An 18,991-nucleotide genomic window follows, 5' to 3' on the forward strand; every position below is an offset into this window, starting at 1 on the left:
TCATCGTCGAGAAGCTTCATTTTTCTCTCCTAATTTTCCTCTTCTGTAACCGAATTTTATCGCCTGCAACCACGAGAGAAGTGACTTTCTTTTCGAGTAATTTTCAAATCGTGACAATCCTCATCGAGGACAGGTTAAGCACGATGAAAAGACAAACGATGAGATTAAAGAATATAATCCGTTTGGAACCTCGCCGCAGAGCGCTCGATTTATTTCCAGTCGATAAGCGTGTTATCGAAGGCCGATCTTATCGGAGATACCGTAGGGGCTGAGAAGTGGCCCCCGAGAACACAGACGATTGATTCGAGGGAAGGGCTTCGTTAAGAATACGTCAACGCCTCCAGAAAATGGAATTTCTCAGACTTGTAAAAGCATTCTTACTCGACTCGATAAAAATTTCCCAAAGAAAAAAAATTCTCTCGAAGCATCGAGGAATCACCGTGGATCTCCAATCAAGCGATGAAAAGAGAAAATCTCGACGTTCTTACAAAGAAAAAAGAAACGATAAAGGGTAAAAATAAGATCATTCGAGTGGCTGTTTTTTTTCTCGAGGAAGACAGACACGGAACAGAACGAAGAAATCGATCGACACGGGAATTTCCCCTTGATCCTTCGTGAAACTTGAAACGGAAACTAGCGCCGGGGGCAAGCATTAGCTGCTCGACGTCCGGATGAAATCGTCGTCGGTGTCGCGAGGAAACAGAGGCAAATCGGGGAAAAAGAAAGCGTCGTCTGAGGGATGGGGAGGGGAGGCAGAGGGTGGAAAGGGGGTGGAAGAAGCGGGAGCCGTTGGCGAAAGTCTGGCAGGGGCGCAAACTCGTTTTGAGGAGAGAGAGGATGCTCTCGCTCGGGCTGCTGTGGCGGCCTAGAGGGTGGAAGACAGGGGCCGCTGGAAGGGCGCTCAGATGCGTCCCGGGTGGGGATGAGTCGGGATTGGCTTTTCGCGAGCGTGAAACTCAGTAGTACGCTACCACCCACGCACGTAGTACGCACGTATGATCCCCACGTGTGGCCACACGACGATTTTCGATTTCTACGAGCACCGGGGAGAATCAGGGAGGATCGACATTGTCCTGGTGCCAGGACGTCTAACAGCCTCGATCTATTCGAACGCGGAAGACGACACCTTTGGGTGTCTTGGGTGAACTTTGATCGATCGTTTTGAGTGATCATAAAGGAGACTGTGGATCACCAGACCCTAAAGATTCATTGGAAATTAGTAATAGCAGACAACTGCTGGGGGTTCGAAGTGCGGACTCGAGGAAACATTATTTTTATTATCTACATCCACGAGGATTCTTCTACAAGACTCAGTTTCCAAATTGGATTAGCATCTACGGCGGATGATCGAGGAGCAACGTGATGGTTAATCAACGGATGATAGTTTTTGTCGGGAAGAGTTGAATATCTTGTTTCTGAAGAACGCTGGAGTGTCATCGACAGAGGATCCACCTGGCACCAGGACGATCAGCCGAGGCTGGAGATCGCGGCGCCGAGAGGATACGATGCGAGAATTCTGCGTTCGATGAAGATCGAGCTCCTCGCGTTGGACCGGGGGAATGGATCGAGAAGCTGTTCGATCACTCTGCTCGCTGGTTCGTCGACCATTTCATGGAGGAGATTTAAAATGAAACGGGAATCGGGACGAGAAACATCGAGGCCCGCCGCCGCGGCGATGTTGGGTCGACAGATCGTTGCGACCGCGTGCTCTGATCATTTTTGAAGAGGATCCCTGGGAATTGGTCGTCTTCGACAAGCACGTGAGTTTCGATTTTTAACTGTTTAAAAACCAAAAAGTATAAGCAACATTTTATGATTTATAATCAAACGATCGACGATATAAGTTTCTGATTGATTTTAAATGCTTGCGAATCGAATGATCCACAGTGATTCTTGAAGACTGCGGATTTTGAGTATTCAAGGCAAATACTTCCTTTTTCTTTTCTTAAAATTCGGGGAACAGGAATTCTCAGATTAATATGTCATCGAGACATGTTTGATACATTTCGATCCTTCGAGTCAGCGCGATTTTCGGTTAGTATCGAAAATCGGTTGGTAACGCGTACAATGGACCGCCAGAGATTCGCTGGTTATTTCTGGGCAGTGTTCGACGTATCGAAAGAGGGGAAATTAGGTAATCGCTAGGCGATCACAGGGAATCGAGTCTCTCGTGAAACCAGATCGACCACTTTTGTCCGATTAACGAGCGATTTTCCGTGTAACGTAACGATAGAGCGAATCGAATACAGGTGGATTAATGATACTGCGTTTAGTATCGACGGCAATTTAAATGCTCGACGTGTTTTAAATTACATTCAAGTGGAACGTATTCAAGTTTATTGTTCTTTTTATACATTGCGTGACACAACTATAAAAGCACACTGAGCTTTTCAATTTTTATGTAGGTATTGTGGTTAAAATAAAAACGATCGAAATATGCTATGTCCGAAATCGTGTAGAGAAATAATGTTTCTCCACAAAAGGATAGACTATATTCCCTAGAAAATTCTAGGTTGATTTTATAATTATATACCACACAGTGTATGTACGAAATTATTGAAAGCAATTCTTTTGACTCGAGTGAAAAATTGAACTAGGGACTTCAATAGATATTCCACGGTCTAAATCCTCGTTTAATGGCCGGAATAGGAAGGAGCCTGTTCCATTTTCTTCCATGATCCTCATGTAATCCGCTCGGACACTGACCAAGGAGCAGAAGTACAAAGAAAATTTTCAAATATCCTCGACAAACTCTGGACAAAAAATCCATCTCCTCGAGAACCCCCCCTCAACGTCTCAAATATCCAAAGGAACTTGCTTTCATGGATGTTACGGACATTTAAAATTCTCGATCCCTGCCCTTTGACGAATTTAATTAAACTCATATTTCCGTTCGTGATCATCGTAAAACATTTCTCTTCTCGAAGAAGTGGGCAAGGGAGCTCGTGAAATCGGACGGGAGGGAAGTTAAGGGGGCCGACCGTGGGGGGATGGTATTCCAATAGCTCTGTCTTCCGACCATTCTGTTACTCTAACTTCAATTAGAGGTGCTAGCGTTTCCACTCGTGAATTAATCGTATTATTACGTTCAGAGCACTCCCTGGCTCGGTATAATCTTTCGTTAACGACGCGACAGCGGGAATGTGTGTACCTTTGCGCGTATATACCGTGATTCTCTGCAAACATACCGATTAATTAATTCAGGAGTTTTGATATCGAGCAAATATTACTGCTAGAAGCTCTCTGAACATGGCGTTAAAAGCGTTTCATCTAATGCAGATTTAACACCCACGGAGAGGAGAAGTTGATCCTTCAGGACTGGAAAAATCGTCGATTCTTCAGGCTCGAACGAAAGGATATCGACGATTACGTCGCTTAAAAATTATGTAACGATCCTTCCGGCTGGTATCACAAGTATCGGGAGTACGGCACGCGACGGGAGTATCCATCGTTTCACTTTTCAGGAATCTAATCAAACGGAACAACGAGAATATCAGGTGCAAAACTCGCGACAAAGGAAGAACACGAATGATTTGAATGACGAGTCAAAAACAAAATCAGCGCTTTAAGCTTTGAGAGTTTCGACGTTCGATATCCTCCAAAGTTTCAGATTCGAGTTCCGAGAATTTAAAAATTACAATCCAACCCACTTTTAGTTTTCGAAAAAAGGTACATAGCTAGTTCCGATGCTTTCTCTTCGCTCGATGTTTAGATATTACGGGCTTTTTGAGGGATGTACCCCCCTTTTTTTTTCGGGGCCTCGATCAAATGTATCGAACATTCACCGTGGACAGAAGGGGGACTTTTTTACGTCGAATGGCTGAATTTCGAATGCATTCAACGTGAACCTTCTATCTTTCTCCTCGAACGATCCTTCGTCGAAGGAAAATGGCCACAGCTTTTCACTCGACGCTTCTCCTTCCACCGCCACGGCGAAATAAATCTTTGCTACTCGATTGACTTCGACCACTGGCGCATCGTAACGATCCTCCAACGGGCGCGATCCCTTGGTCCCGACCCCACTATCATCTGGAGCTTGTCCCCCTTTCGACGATGGTATCGCTCATTTGCTGCAACAACTTATATTTTAATAGATTTCCCTTGTACTTTGTCATTTTCGCAAGAAAAAATAGCAAAGGTGGCTTTAACTTTTAGGCTCTTAATATGATCAAAATCGTTATCCCTAAAATCGTAATTTTCGAGTCATGTGTATGTGTGATTCTCTCTTGTCCAGAATTTTATTTAATTAGATTGTTACTTGTAATTTACCATGGAGGACAAAGAGCTGGAAGTTCCACAAAAGTCAGCGCTCGAGCTGACTGGTCGTGTTCCCTTTTGTATAGCTCGGTCGACCGGCTTCTCCTTTCTCTCTCTGTGTTCTTGTCCGGGGGTTACTTTCCCGAGTTTCCAGCCTGGTCTCTCAAAGACGGGCGAGAAAAGTACAAGCTTCTCGCCACGGATTTCTTTCGCAACGAGCTCTCTCCAGGGTTGAGGTGGTGGTTCTTCCTCTCTAAAAAAAAATCAATGCTGTGTTCCGAGAGACTGGAGATCCGAAGGAGAGTAGTCTAAGCAGGGGCCTCTCAAAGGATTCCACGAGGGAAAGGGGGCATTTCTATGCGCTTGACCTTCGGCATTGTGTGTCCTATACTTAGCTACGATCCGTTGAATCCGGTCCAAGGAATGGTGGAAGGACAGAGAGAGACACCCCCGAATGGGAGAATTTAACGTTCGGCGCGTGGATCACCCGCGACATTCACTACGGTTGGTACAGTTTCCGTTGGAACATTCGCTTGACTCGGTGTGTGTGTGTGGATATCGGTGAACCGTTCCTCGAGTTCAACGTTCAAAGAAAAGTCCCATTCGAGTGCGCCGGGTAAATAGATGACAGCTCCTTTCAGCGGGATGGATTCGTAAGAGCTTCCAGGTATTCCCTAGGCGTAAATGGTCCGTTCGTAGCAGCCTATCGGGCTGTCGTCTTACGCGTCACTCACCGACATCCTTCGACTCTGTTCGAGCTTGGATATTACAACGTGGGTAAATAGTCGTCCCCGCTGGAAGAGCGGCCGTTAAACTGTGGATTAAAAAAGTATATCGAGGAATCGATCGCGTGGAAGTTACGATCACTGGGAATGGCGTCGGTGACCCCGATACCAGGTACCACTGTCCTCGTAAAATTTTTTCTTATCGGCGTTTCGTATCACGGAGACGTTAAACACACCGTCTAGAGTTGTGGTCGTTGTACTGCATTTCACGAGGGACATGTTCACGGCCGATTTTGTTCGGAATTTTTAGCAAAGGTCACCTTAAATCCTTTCAAGTGAAGTTATTTCGACTTGTATATGCTACATTTCAATTCAAGTTATTTTCGAAGTTATTTTGGTAATTATATTTGAAATATCATTCAAGATGAACGTGTGCATACGAGCACACTAGGAAAGCAATGTTAAATACGTCAGAAACGGAATAACAATCTTCAAAGGACAGAGTGCTGCCAATAGAATTAGTGTGTAATAGTCAGACATGGTAGTAGAAATGTACACACTGCTGTGGGAGCTTCGTGGATCTTGTTTAATTAATACCTTCGAAAATGAAGCTTTTCGGGGGTAGATTTTATCATAGCTCTTTCATTTATATTTACACAAAGGATCACGCTCGTTCGAGTGAACCTTTAATTACGTTCTCTTTAAACTTGAACGTCCACCAGTGGTGTGGGTCAATAATTAAAGCTAAAATCGCCACAGAAGTCGAGTTCACCCCCCCGGCCCCCCTCAAAAGTGCCCGAATATCGAAAATACTGCAGCGATGCGGAAATTTCGGACGAAGTTCACCTCGTGCGTGGAATTCTTTTTTTTGTCCGTTGAAAAAGAAACAAAATCGAGAGTAAAGTGTGCGGTGGCGGAATTAAAACCGTTTTCGCTTCTTTACGCGACCGGCAATGGAAATTCACCGCGAGATTCGCTGTGCCCGGATCGAAAATAGGCTGCCAGGAAGCGTAACCCAGTCCCCAAGTGTCATGATATCCACGCATGGACGATCACGGGCCCGTGAAAATAAATATGAAAGTTGTGGGCTGATTTATGACCTACGAATTTCTTCGTTGATTTATGATCGCTGGCGCACAGGTTTATTTTCTATCCACGCGGACGTTTCTCCGCCGATGAAATTGTCAGTCACGGGACACCGGGGGACGGGCGATTCGCTCTCTCGCGGATTTATTTCTGCGAACGATCCGCCGCGACCGTTTCCATCGAGATCTATGCATCGAACGATTGCACGTGGCTCAACCTCGAATCGCGTGAACAAATACTGTACTGGATGTACTATAAACTGTGCTATAGGGAACAGAAATTCTGTGAAAAAAGTGAATTTGAAATTTTACTTTCCTGATGATTAAATCCGTGAAAAATCAGATAATACATTTGCGGCCAATAGAAATACCAAACAATGGTCAGGCATAATAACAGAACAGTCATTAAAATATTGATGTTCTCAAAAACAAATTTTCACGGAAACTATAATATTTAGATTTCCCAATTTCGGATTTTATTTCTGCATAAACGATCATTTCGAAAGGTTGTGCACAAAGCGACTAAAAAAACAATGTCTGTTTAGGGAACAACTTTTGCAGGATGTTTATTCGTTTCGGCTGTGAAAACAATTTCCCTCGTGCCAGGCATCGCTAAGTAGCTTGATTACTGTTCTGCCAGCCATTCGACGGGAAACTTGATCAGTGCTCTCGACAGTGTTTCGCACAGCACCGTGCGAAACGTCGGAAGAACGACCCTTGTTCGTCCTTACCTTGAAGATATTAACCGGATCAATTGGTTATGTTTTTTAGGAAATAATTGCTACTCTGCTATGAATTGATACTTGCAGAGAAGGAAACAATTGCGGAATATGAAATTTTCGGAGGGAAAAAGCCACTTGATTTGACTTACAATTCGCATCACGAAGAAATATTTAATATTTCTAGAAGGTTTTTAGAATTCTCGGAAGTTTTGGAAAATGTAATTGTGAACATAATACTATTGGTTCTTCAGTCACTGATGGTCCATAATTACGGATGGATGATACAGCCTAGATTTGTCTTCGTCCTCGAAGCGAAACGCTGTAAACTGGTTCCAAATGACTAAACAATTCCCGTGAATTAAATAACAGTGTGAGATTAATAATTTCCAAAGGATACCAGTTTTTGCTACCGATTTTCGCGATTGATTTTGCAATACTCGCGGGGATATCCGCGGTCATCGCGATCAATTAAATCCGAATCTCTCGAATCCTTCGTATGGTCGATATTTCCCATCTTTCCACTGCGCGACTATCCATTGTAGTCTACCGAATGCTGGCCCGGGGGCTTTGAGGATTTGCAGGATTCACCGGTACACCGTTCTGCGGCTCTATACACCGCGCTCGGGGGATTTGTGTTCACGGGATTGAGAAAGCCAGGCGAAAAAAGCACGGTAGAATAGGATTAGAATCCGTCGAGTCCGGGGCCGATCGACGACGGATAAGACCGGGCGGGGGTGGACTGGATCCCCTGCTCGATCTCGATACGCTCTGTATTGCCTAATCGCATGCAAATCGCGAACTCACAGTGTCGGTCGGCGTTGGAATTTAAACAAACGTCGATCCATCGGCGCGATAGTATCCTACAACTCGTCGATAGAAATGGGGTAAACAAGTCGGCGAAACCGAGGAAAATGGCGAATTTACATAGAAATGATACATACGAAATCGTTGATCCACGGACACTATATGTATAACGATTTAGGCATAAGGTAATTAAGAGGATGACGAACATTTGAAGTGGGAGTTGAAACGAAGGTTGAAACGGATCGATTACGCAAACGTTGAACCGTCTACGGGGCAAATAGGAATATTATACTGTGGTCGAGAGGAGTTTAATATCGAGAGTGGGCGATTCGCTTGCCGGACACGTACGGGGCTTACTGTATGGTGACTCTTCAGTGAAACGGGTAGATTTTCGATTCCCTCAGTCGGGAGATTTTATTCCTCTTATCATCCACTGCAGGTGGTAGCCGCGACAACGTTTAATCGGCTTTGGGCTAATTGGTGCGAGTCTGGGATGTTGGACTAAATATATTCAACAGGTACCCCCCACACAGTCTCTTTTCTCTGTTTAACGAAGTATTCTACTGTCAGATCCAAGGAAAGAAAATCGATCGAACTCGAGGGACAGAGGTTGATACCCTTGCACGCACAGATTCAATCCCCAGTCGACATCAAGAACACTCGCGTCGGGGGATCGAAAGGGCAAAGTGTCCGTGGGGACGTGAGCCCTCATGACCCTTATCCTGAGATTACGCCCGTAGAGATACGCCCAATTATCAAACAATGAGATTCTGAAACGTCTTTTGGGAATCCCGAGAGCTCCCATCGGGACGTCTCTGTTTGCCATACGCGTGCCTGCGGTTGGCATTTATCGGTCGACTTCGACGAGAACTTCGAACCTCAACTTCAGATATTTCCAGTCGGTACATTACACCAATTAAACTGAAGCCTTAAAAGACAAAATGTTATTCTTTGTTTTTCGATGTATTAAAAAATAAGTTGAATTATTTGCACGATTTCGGGGACACTCTGTACGGTTCTTGTTCCGTATGGATGTTGGGTAAAGAAACAAACTTCGGGTTACACGTGCTTTTTCCCGTTGTTCTTTTTTCAAAAAATATTTTACGGACGAGGGACATGTTCGACGATCGGATCAGCGAATCGATCATGTTTGCACCGATGTTGTCTCGCGGTGAACAAGAGGGCGGACCATCGAGCGACGATAAAATATCGAGCGTGGTGTCGATCAACGACGCGTTTTCCGGGAGCCATCGATATTTCCTTCGAGTCCTGTCTAGTGTCGATCGATACACGAGAGGCGTAACCGGGGCGACGCCGAAGTTTCGACCGTGGAGGGGCTTTAATCCGAAAACTGTTCCGGCGTACGGTACGCTGATAATCCAAGTTCGACGAGTTGACAATTGCACCGTGATGCCACACCGCGTTTCTCAACGTTTGACAGACTGTGAGACTTCTGTACACAACCAACGTCTGCTAGCCCGTCGTTGGATTTATCGTTCGGGGAATAATCCGGGACGCTAGGTGATTCGTACGTTCCTATGTGATTTGCGACTGTGAATTCACTGTATTGTGATGAAATTAGTGAAAATATTATTGTTATAATTCAGTTCGGAATAGTAGGGCTTGATACATATAGTAAATCTTCGATGAGGGTCTGACCAATGACGAGCCGATTCTACTTGCCCAGGGCAAGCCCTCGTCGAGCTCTGGAAGTCCCGTTTGCGGGAGTGATTAAAAGCAACGTCGACATTGGAACACTAATTGACTAGCGACGGTCCAATAGCACTTTGCGGTCAATTTTCAGTTTCAGAACAGAGCTGGCCACCGTCACGAATGCCTTTCCTTCGCGACGCATTAATACGTGGTCGGGAAAGGGAAAGCAGTCGCGGTCTCCACGAGTTCGGACGAAACCGCAAATTACACGATTTACGTGAAACTTCTAATTGGAGGGTTATTCACAAACACCACGCTTGTGTGGGAACGTTTTGTGCCTTCATGCCCAGAAAGACACTACAGCGGGGAATTAATTAACAAAACTGAATAGGGAGCCTCTAAATTTCCGCTTAATATCACGAAGATAAATATCAGGCTATTAATGGTAAAAGTTAATAGAATCACAAGAACCTTTATTCATTAAATATATTATAATTTTATTCAGTTTAGTATTTAACCATTTACGTGCTTTATCTATAACTTTAAAAGCTACACCTTCCATTTTTGCTACTTCACGTAATACCCCAAACATAGAAATATGTTGCTATCATTATCATTATAAGTAGAATAAACAGGAATTAGCTTGCAATAAGAGAAATGATAGGAGCTATAAATTCTTGGACTATATATTATGAAAAATTAAGAGGCTCTCTGTTTCCAAACTGTTGGCTCAAACTGCCTAAGAACCTTCATTTCGCTGTCATTGTCTTTCGCGAAAGCTCAGCCAGGAATATTACTATTCCTTTACCATTGAGATTCGACCCTCGAGCGATCTACTTTTTTTTCTTTTCCATTGAACCACTACTCCCCCCCCTCACAATTTCATTCCAGACTGTTTAAGGAATTATTAGAATTCGATATCACGACCGCGATTGTCATGTACGTGGTCGCGGGAAAATTTACATTTCGTCCGGGACCCCTTTTCGAGGAAAGTGTCCGCGACCAGACGTTTGCTGCATTAATTGAGTTTGCGGCGACTTCGCCAGCGCACAATATATAAATTGATTTGGTTCGTGTGCTGCTACGCCCCCCCCCCGTCCCTCTATTGTCAAAGAAACAGCCGTCGAGCGTAATTTCGAGCCGATTCTATGTACTCCTTTTCCTGTGATTCGTAACTTTGAAACTCTACAGGAGCTGCGGAACGCGATGAAATTGAGCGAGGGCTTCTGTCGTTCCCTCTAATTTTCGACGAGTGGTTTCCAAACGTGTCCATTTCTGAAAGCCTTTCCCGGTTCTGAAACGACATCATCGGTTTTATAATCGATAATGGAGCTTGACTACCGAGGTTCGAGTCTCGTGAAAAGAAATTCAAGAATCTGGGAAGAGTACTTACAAGGGAACATATCGAACCTGCATATGCCGACTTTAATTTAATTTATACATGGGAGATAGTTCTCCAAAAAAGTATTTCCCCATGTTAAGGGGGCGATAACAGCCTCTAAAGTTTAGGGATGAAAATGTGTCTCTCGGAATAACTCGGAAACTAGAGGGAGTGGAAAAGATCTTTTTCTTTTAAATTGTGTATTTTTGAATGGAGAATTTATTCACATGAAAAAAAGTACGCGTCAAATACTTTTTTGGAGTCTCTCAGATAAGTTTCAATCGGTATGCTCCCTTGTTAGATTTGAGCTCTCATTGAATTCTTTTTCTTCAGAAATTCTCCGGTTACTATAAATTTTCTGGTTCTCCCAAGAATTTCTTTATCGGAAATCGGTGATTATTTTTCGATCGATGCTCGTTTACGTAGTCGCTGCGCTGCTTAACAATCACTGGACAGGGAAATCATGCTAGTCTGGTCACACAGGAAGAAACTGGCAACGGGAATGTGGCGCGTATTTAAAACGGAAGTGTTAGAGAGGAGGCGCGGAGTGGTTTTGTTGAGGGTACACGAGGGGGGTTGGGTGGGTGCCGGCACATCGATCCCCTGGGTGCAGTCTGGTAGAGTCGACCCTCGTGGAAGGTTGCACGCCGATGAGATAGCAGGAAATTGAATAGTGCTCTCGCTTGATAGTGGGCCGAAGTGGCACTGTCACTATGCGTTCGCTCGCTCTACGTTCGGTTGAACATGGCTACGTCGTGTTTGTGAACGATTTCGCTGGTCGTTTAATTTTTATTTTTACTCTTCTAAAGTCAGAGAACTTATTTCTACCATGAATATCGGAGAACTTTATTTCTACATTGAATAATATTAACGAACGGCAGCCGAGAATTATTTATTTTACCGTTAGAGCGTTTGTGATTCGTATTACCGAAAGGAGAAACGGATTGTGTAACCGAGTCGAGTTCCACGATATTTAAATTTCGAATCTTGCGCTCGGTATGCCTGACATCTGCTACGCGGTATGTACTAATTCGAGGTGGCGGGAAGGCGATTTAAGCGATAATGCAACGATGATAGGCCAAAAATGATAGGATAACCTTGGAGGTGATTTTAAAGAAATTTATGAATCCTATTAAACATGTCACATAAGGTTCTTGTAATGCATATAAAAAAGAACAGAAACAAATTTTGTTTAGAATTATCCACTAAAAGGTAGCGGCACAGTAGCTGCACGACCGGTATGTGGAATGTTTCATGTCCGTACCGTTGGTCTTGGAACAAAAAAACGAAAAGTTTCGTCATCTAGACACTAAATACTAGAAACTACCGATCTTTGGAAAACATTAAGAAATTTTTTTATAATTAACAGATTTAGTATGGTACAACATTAATAAAGTTTCTAAATTTCTTTAAAATCACCTCCAAAGTTATCCTATCAGTTTTACTTTATCATCGTGGCGTGTTACCCCAGCGTGCCATTCCGCGCAATCACGCGAAACAATTAACTTCTGCGGCGAGTGGAGCTATTTGAGACTTACTTTGTCGGTTCACTATTGAAACGCGCGCATCCCTCTAACGTCGACACGTTCCCGTGTTTAAGCATCCACCGCGGGGCTGCCATATTAACGAAGGATTTTTTATTACTGATTGCAGAGATTAAAATGTCCGGGACGGAGGCTCATGGCGGCGACACGAGTCCCACGCGTCAGCCGAGGTAATTAAAAACCAATCCTTTACAATCTAGTCGAAGTATAGTCGGGTGTGTTTCCTCGAAGAAAAAAAAAGTTGCTCACCCGGAGTATCGCTCGTGCAATGGTTCGCCGTTCGTAATTTCTCGCGGAAACCTACAACTCGTGTCCTCTTCCGTAACTTTTCTAAACTTTCCACGGTCTTAATCCGTTTAGCTCTCTCATCAACGTCCTCCTGCGTTGTGTTTTTCTCTTGCTCTTTTTCTTGTAGCGATACTGCGTGAAACAAACGCAGCGGGACATTTAATCACGAAGACATACCCAGCTTTCATTTGTGTTAATTTTACAATTATAACCAGATACAGTTTGCACAACGAGAGAACGAAGTAAGTTTCCGTTTGCTTATTTCTCGCGACTGTTCTTGATCGATATCGATCATCGAAGTATCGAGTCGAACGAAGGCAGGTACTTATCTGGTATCTCTAGCATCGGTAAGGGAAGTATTAGTTGTTCAAAGAGGAATTGGCTGAATTAAGCTCCTTAATTAGGTAGTCTGATTCCCCGGAGACATAAGGATATTTAGCAATTAATGTGTCCTTGGGCATTATTAACGATATTGGTCGTACAAGCAGACGAGAAGCAACGGGAATTATCTGTTTCCTTTCTTGAGGTCGATACACGCCTCGAGCTGTTTACATTTAGACGACACATTTTCTACTGTGAATTTCAGACAGACGAGGATTCACAGCGTCGGTCTACCGGCTCGAACATCCCTGCTTCCGGAACCACCGCCCACCGGATGCGGCGATCCACCGCCGATACCGCGACGACATTCCGCCGCGCCCGCGGTATGTCAATTCGAACTTATATCTCTCGTCTTCTATCATTTGAAAATATAGTTTTCAACGTTTCACGCTTAATATTTACATTTCACGTACAATGTATGGAGATAGATCCGACCATAAGTCAACGGACACAACTCGACACAACCTCACGATGGTACAATTGTACCGAAATCACAATTCGTCGCTCTAGTTCGTAATTGTTCTATCTCCACTAATTTCTAAACTGAGAAAACCGAGTTTAAAGTTTACGAAGTTTAATATAATTAATCATAGAAGCAGAAAAGTAGTAAAACAATCAAACCCATTATAATAGCATCTACTGAATAGCTATTTATTACAATATTGAACCAAGTTTTATCTTATTATCAACATAAATTTGTCATTGTTATTAGGAATTGGAGATACAACCATTAAAAAGACTAACTAAATTTTGTTGAAAAATCGAGTTAAAACAGTTAGAACAAGGGCGACGAATTATCGAATCAGACTACTGTATAAAAGTACGCCTGGCACTGTCAAAAAGACGAATGAACAAACGTGGTATAATTACCGTGAAAGGGCTCGTGGGATACCTTCAAACCCTCCTGATCGCCGGAAGTAGCTTCCCTTCGAGAAGCCTGGCTATCCGAGCCCCCGTAATTACCGGAACTTGCCGCCTAAATCACGACCCTAAAGCCTAGGGGGCGGTTTAGCTGCGGACGAAGCGTGTCGACACTTCGCGAATTAACAACCACCGAGTGAAAACCGACGTCGTAGCTTCCCGAGGTCCGTAGTGCTCGTGTGAAATCGAGCGGAAGCAACAAGAGACATTCTTCCTACGTCGCCACAGCTCGTTCTGTAGAACTCGTTCGGCCGTGGTCCTCGAGAACCGTCCGTGCAATTAGCGGACAAACGAGGCTTTAATGGATCAACCGGAAACCCCCAACCCTGTCTGGGGATTCTGGTTTTTCATAGACCGTGGACGAATCTGGACACACTCGCGAACAACACACATGGACACGCATACACTGGCTCGTGGTCTTAGCGAAACATGCAAGTATCCAATCGCAAGCTCGCTTCTTAGATCGCTTTTCCATTTGTTTGACCACTTGTAATTCTGAGATCGCTCTATCGAATTGGTAGTACTTGATCCACCAACTCCGCTTAGGTCGTTGATTTCTTGCTGATAGGATTTATTTTGTCTGAGAATCACTAAGTTCTCGGTTACTTTAATCAAAATATTTAGGGTATCGTAAGTTGGGGTAAGTTTGCCTCAGCAAGGGTAACTTTGTCCCAAGTCAGAAAATGATCATTTTCGATTTTCCAGCTCTGCAAAATCTAACCCCTTTTACATGAAAAGGTATTTCATGTTAAAATACCTGCAAAATCGAAAATGATCATTTTCTGACTTGGGGACAAGATTACTCCCCTGACAGAGACAAAGTTTCCTCAACTTACGGTATTTAGTATACCGTCTCTTTCATAGTTGATCTGTCCATCATAATTATCATAAGAAGATAAGAGATCTTCAAGTTTCGGTTTATAATAGTTACCTGCCATCGGTTCGGATATCCTTCTCTATCCAAGGTAGCAAAGGGAGATGTGACTAAACCAATTAACACTTTCAGTCTGACCAGTCAGAGACCTATTCCACTGCATGCGCACACAATATTAAATTGGACTCTCAAGGGAGCTTTTCAGTCGAGAAGTAGGGGAATAGGAATGCGACAGGGACTTGAGCGACTAACTTGTTGATACAGGTAGCTCCCCCACCGATTCCTCTGCGGCCTCCAGCGATCCCGAAGAGGCGGAAAAACGAGAAACCGATACCGGTACAGTTGCCCGCGCAGAATCGACGGAAAGCCAGCGACCCGACACCGTCCACCGCGTCGTTGCTCGCCTGGGACCAGGAGAGCGAGAAACTGATCGACCTGGGCCCGTACCGGTCCCAAGATCATCAGCACCCCGCGCAAGAATACTCGTTGAACTTCCCAGGCAAGGAGGTGTCGGGGGAGGAGAGCGATTTCGTGGCGGACTTCGACAAAGCGAACTTCGAGGAGGACGACTGCAAGCTCAGCCAGAAGTCGAGCTTCGAGGAGCTGCAGAAGGCCTCTCGCGATCTCGAGAAGAGGCTGCACGAGAGGATCGTGAAGAGTGCCGAGACGAAGTTCAAAGATCGTCAGCCAGGCGGGGATGGACAACAGAGGCTGGGAGCTGGCGGGCAGAATACGAGGTGAGACTGGAGAGTTGCGCTGATGATGAACGTGAAGAACGAGACTGAAGTCTTTTGTGCCACGAAATTTTACGGAATAATTGTATAGACTGGACTACGAAACGCGATCAGCTTAGATTATTTTACTGCTAGCTGTTTGATCGAAAATTATTTTGGCTAATATAACATGATTCAAGGAGAACTCCTGGCGAGGTCTCTAAAGGTATTATCATGACTGATCAATTATTCTAGTGTTTCGTTGAAACTTTCGAAGTTCCATCGATTCTTAGATTCGACTCGAAGCTTATCGATTATCAACGTATTTATCTTCAGAGGACCTTTCAGAAACCTTTATATATTTGTTATAGTGTTATCCTACGAAAAATAAGCGACCCTCCCGGAGCCTAAAGATAAGCTTCCCGTCCTTTACCGGTTAATAAGACCTTACAGAGTTGCCACTTACACGTAGGCATCGGAAAATGAATATATTTCCTCGATTATTAATTCCGTGGAGTGCATTTCACAAAGCAAGATAAATCAATGACTGGAACACAAGCTCGTAGGCATCAAAGTCGCGCCACCGATTTCACGCGCATCGCTCTTTTTACAAAATGTCAGAAGCTACATCGAGTGAAAAAAAAAAGACTCGTCGATCATGTGGCCTCGATCGACGCGAGTTCCCGTCGCGTCAGCTCGAACTTTTTGTGCAAAATACCTGCCTCACCGTACGTAGCGAACGAAATATTATTCGGTGCTCGGGGATGTAATATTATTTCGCCCCGGAGGCCATTATACATGATGAGATTACGTCACCAGACTCTTGTAACTTTATTCAACCTCTGGCTCCAGTGGAATAATACGCGAATATTTGAAGTGAAATTTCGCTACGTCAAAATCTTCCGAGAGAATACCAGGCATTCTTCTTGGAATTTCTTCTTGGTAATTGTGATTTTAATTAAACGGTACAGAGGTACAAACGGTGGAACGAAAGAAATCTCTGACGAAATGATGATTTTTCTGATAGTTTCTTCCAGTTGAAATTTTGGCGTCGAGTTGAAAATTCCCTTTCGTTTCGAGGGGGTGCTCGAACATCGGGGATGTTGCGAGCGTGTTCGAGGCTTGGCTCGTATTAGTAGCTCGATGCTCCTTCGCTTGTTAAACGAACCGTGAGTTTCGACTTTATCTCGGCCACTCGTATCGGGTAGAAACGTTCACCCCTCGAAGTGGCTGGGGCCCGTCCTCCACGGCAAGCGGTTTTAATTCGCCGACGCTTACGCCCGTTACTGTGCTCTCGTGCACGGCGAGCAAAAGCTTCGGCGATAAAAGCGTGTTCTGCGACCTAGTGGTCTCGAGTGTTTTAATTCGATGGACTGAACGATAACGTTTCTGCGTATATCAAAGGATCTAGAAACGATTAACGTGATATTAGGTGTACCAGCAAGTAATCCACTATATTTTGTTAAATTCAATAGTTTTAAGGAAAACAGCCTATGACGGATACGGCGGATATAGCGACCTATAAAAGCGGACGTGTGTCACATACTTACAAAAGTTTAAACGCAGAATTATTAAAAAGTGAATAGTGGGTTACTTATTGGTACGCCTAATAATTGGCACGGAAGATTTGTGAATGAGTTGAATGTTATTTAGAAAATTTTATAAATACTTTTGCAAGGATATTTTTTGGGGGGAGACGATTGAAATTTCGTTTTTCGTCCGAAGAAAGATAGACAGATGCAGCGGGCTAATATTAAAACGGTAATTGGATTCTGAACTCAGAATAACGCTTCTGATGTCTCTTTCGCAATTATCTCGATCGGTTGTCCGTTCCCGCGAAACAGAAGAATCCTTTCACAACCGGTAATGGGGAAGTTTCTTCAACTGTTCTGAAATCAATTACCGATGACAGGAGGAAAGCTTCGCGTTATAGAGTATATAAAAGGAAGATATTATATACCCGTAATAACGGGGCAGGCGAGCTTTCATTATACTGAAGTTACGTTGAATTAACGTATCGAGCTTGCCTTCTGAATACAAGGCATGCCCGGCGTTCTTCATATTGTTCACGGAATAACTTGACGGTGTAATATTTCACGAACGTGTACCGTAGTTTACGGAGCTTCCCTCCAACATCAAAATTACATTACGTGTTCACTCTTCTGTAACTAAAACCTCTACAGATATTATTCCACAATATAAAAATGAAAATTTCACTATTGCTATTAATTCCTAAAAACTCAATACACTGAAAAAGAAATTTCGGGTATTTTTTTAAATAAGTAAACGGGGGAAGCCAGGGTAGTTAATTGAATCTTAGGGGGTCCTCGCGTGCACGTATCCCGTCGAAACTTTCTTTCTTATTCGTCGTTACGACACTTGGCCCGGTTCGACAGGCTTCTGTCATCGAAGCTGGGGGAGCAGGAGGCTGAGATGGACGGCTGCGAGGAAGCCGTTGACGAAAAGATTCGGGAAAAATTGGCTCAATCGCGACGGGAGGCCCAGCACGTGGACGAGACGAAGTTCGCGGCGTTGTTGAGGTCGCGTCGCGAAGCGGAGAAAAGATGCAAGTTCGAGGAGCTTCAGGCGGCCTCGAGGAAGCTCGAGAGACGGCTCCAAGAGGAGGACGAGAATCTCCGCGCGATCAAGGAGAGGCCAGCTACCAGGTAAACGGTTTTTTAATATGCCGAGAATATCGATTCGCCAAAATACCGAGTAAATCGCTGATGTTCGTGCATGGTCAAATAATTTTAAAACGAAAATAACAAAACAATAATCTAATCCAGTCACGATATTGTACCGTGCCATTTGAATTCACAAATATTTCCGATTGTTTCCCGTGCGAAAAATCAGATACGACGAGCTGCAGAGAGCCTCGCAGGACCTCGAGAGGCGGTTGCATTCGGATCAGAAGTCCCCCCAGGAACCTCGAGGAAAGTACGAGACGGAGATGGACAGAGCGAGATGCATACTGCAGCACAGCCTCAGGAAGGACAGATGCTGCTCGGAAAAACTAGAGAAACTGCCGAAGGCGACGCAGACGAATCTTCCGCCGCCTCTAAGCGCAATTTCCCAGAGCCCTGTACCGAAACCCATCAGCGTCAGACAGGACAGTAACGTTTCCTCCGACAGTTTCAGCCAGACCAGCTCGCCCAGCTACACCAGCAAGACAATGGAGGCTCCCCTCCTACCCCATAAGCACGGCAAGGTCCCAGGTAACATATTCAGTTTACGAGTATCGCATTTTCACTAGGTTTCAATGGAATGCTCGATGTGAAATCTCGTACATCGTGCTGTGTGTATACATATAGCGTTTCTTTGATACGCGGTTTCCCTATTCATTCGACGAAATTCGATTTTTTCTTAATTGCTTTTCCAATATCCTACAATGTTTTCACTCACAATCAGTGAAAGGTCGGAAGGATATCTTACAAAGTACAATATATCGCCTTGTGATTTAAAAAAATTGTGGATCACTTATCGATACACCTAATATTAATTATAGATAGTTCCGTTATGAATAAGGACACAAAGAAGCTATAGTGAAATTCTGCAGACACGGTAATATTCTTCGCGTAGAATCGACCAGGTCACAGGACTGCGTCGATCGCGGTATCTGTGAAAAGCCGTAAAAGATTAGGCC

At 44.2% G+C, this 18,991-nt stretch overlaps 1 protein-coding gene across 1 annotated transcript in view; it reads left to right on the forward strand.

Annotated features, from left to right (window-relative positions):
- Positions 1-18,991, forward strand: part of LOC107185637 — a 47,147-nt gene that overhangs the window by 17,305 nt on the left and 10,851 nt on the right. The window contains exons 2-6 of the mRNA XM_015573371.1: positions 12,281-12,341; positions 13,046-13,163; positions 14,900-15,372; positions 17,745-18,014; positions 18,202-18,563. Of these exons, the coding sequence (XP_015428857.1) occupies positions 12,281-12,341; positions 13,046-13,163; positions 14,900-15,372; positions 17,745-18,014; positions 18,202-18,563 (1,284 nt within the window). The remainder of the gene's footprint in view (positions 1-12,280; positions 12,342-13,045; positions 13,164-14,899; positions 15,373-17,744; positions 18,015-18,201; positions 18,564-18,991) is intronic.

The sequence above is a fragment of the Dufourea novaeangliae genome, unplaced genomic scaffold (genome assembly GCF_001272555.1).
Source record: "Dufourea novaeangliae isolate 0120121106 unplaced genomic scaffold, ASM127255v1 scaffold70, whole genome shotgun sequence".
Classification (NCBI taxonomy): Eukaryota; Metazoa; Arthropoda; class Insecta; order Hymenoptera; family Halictidae; genus Dufourea; species Dufourea novaeangliae.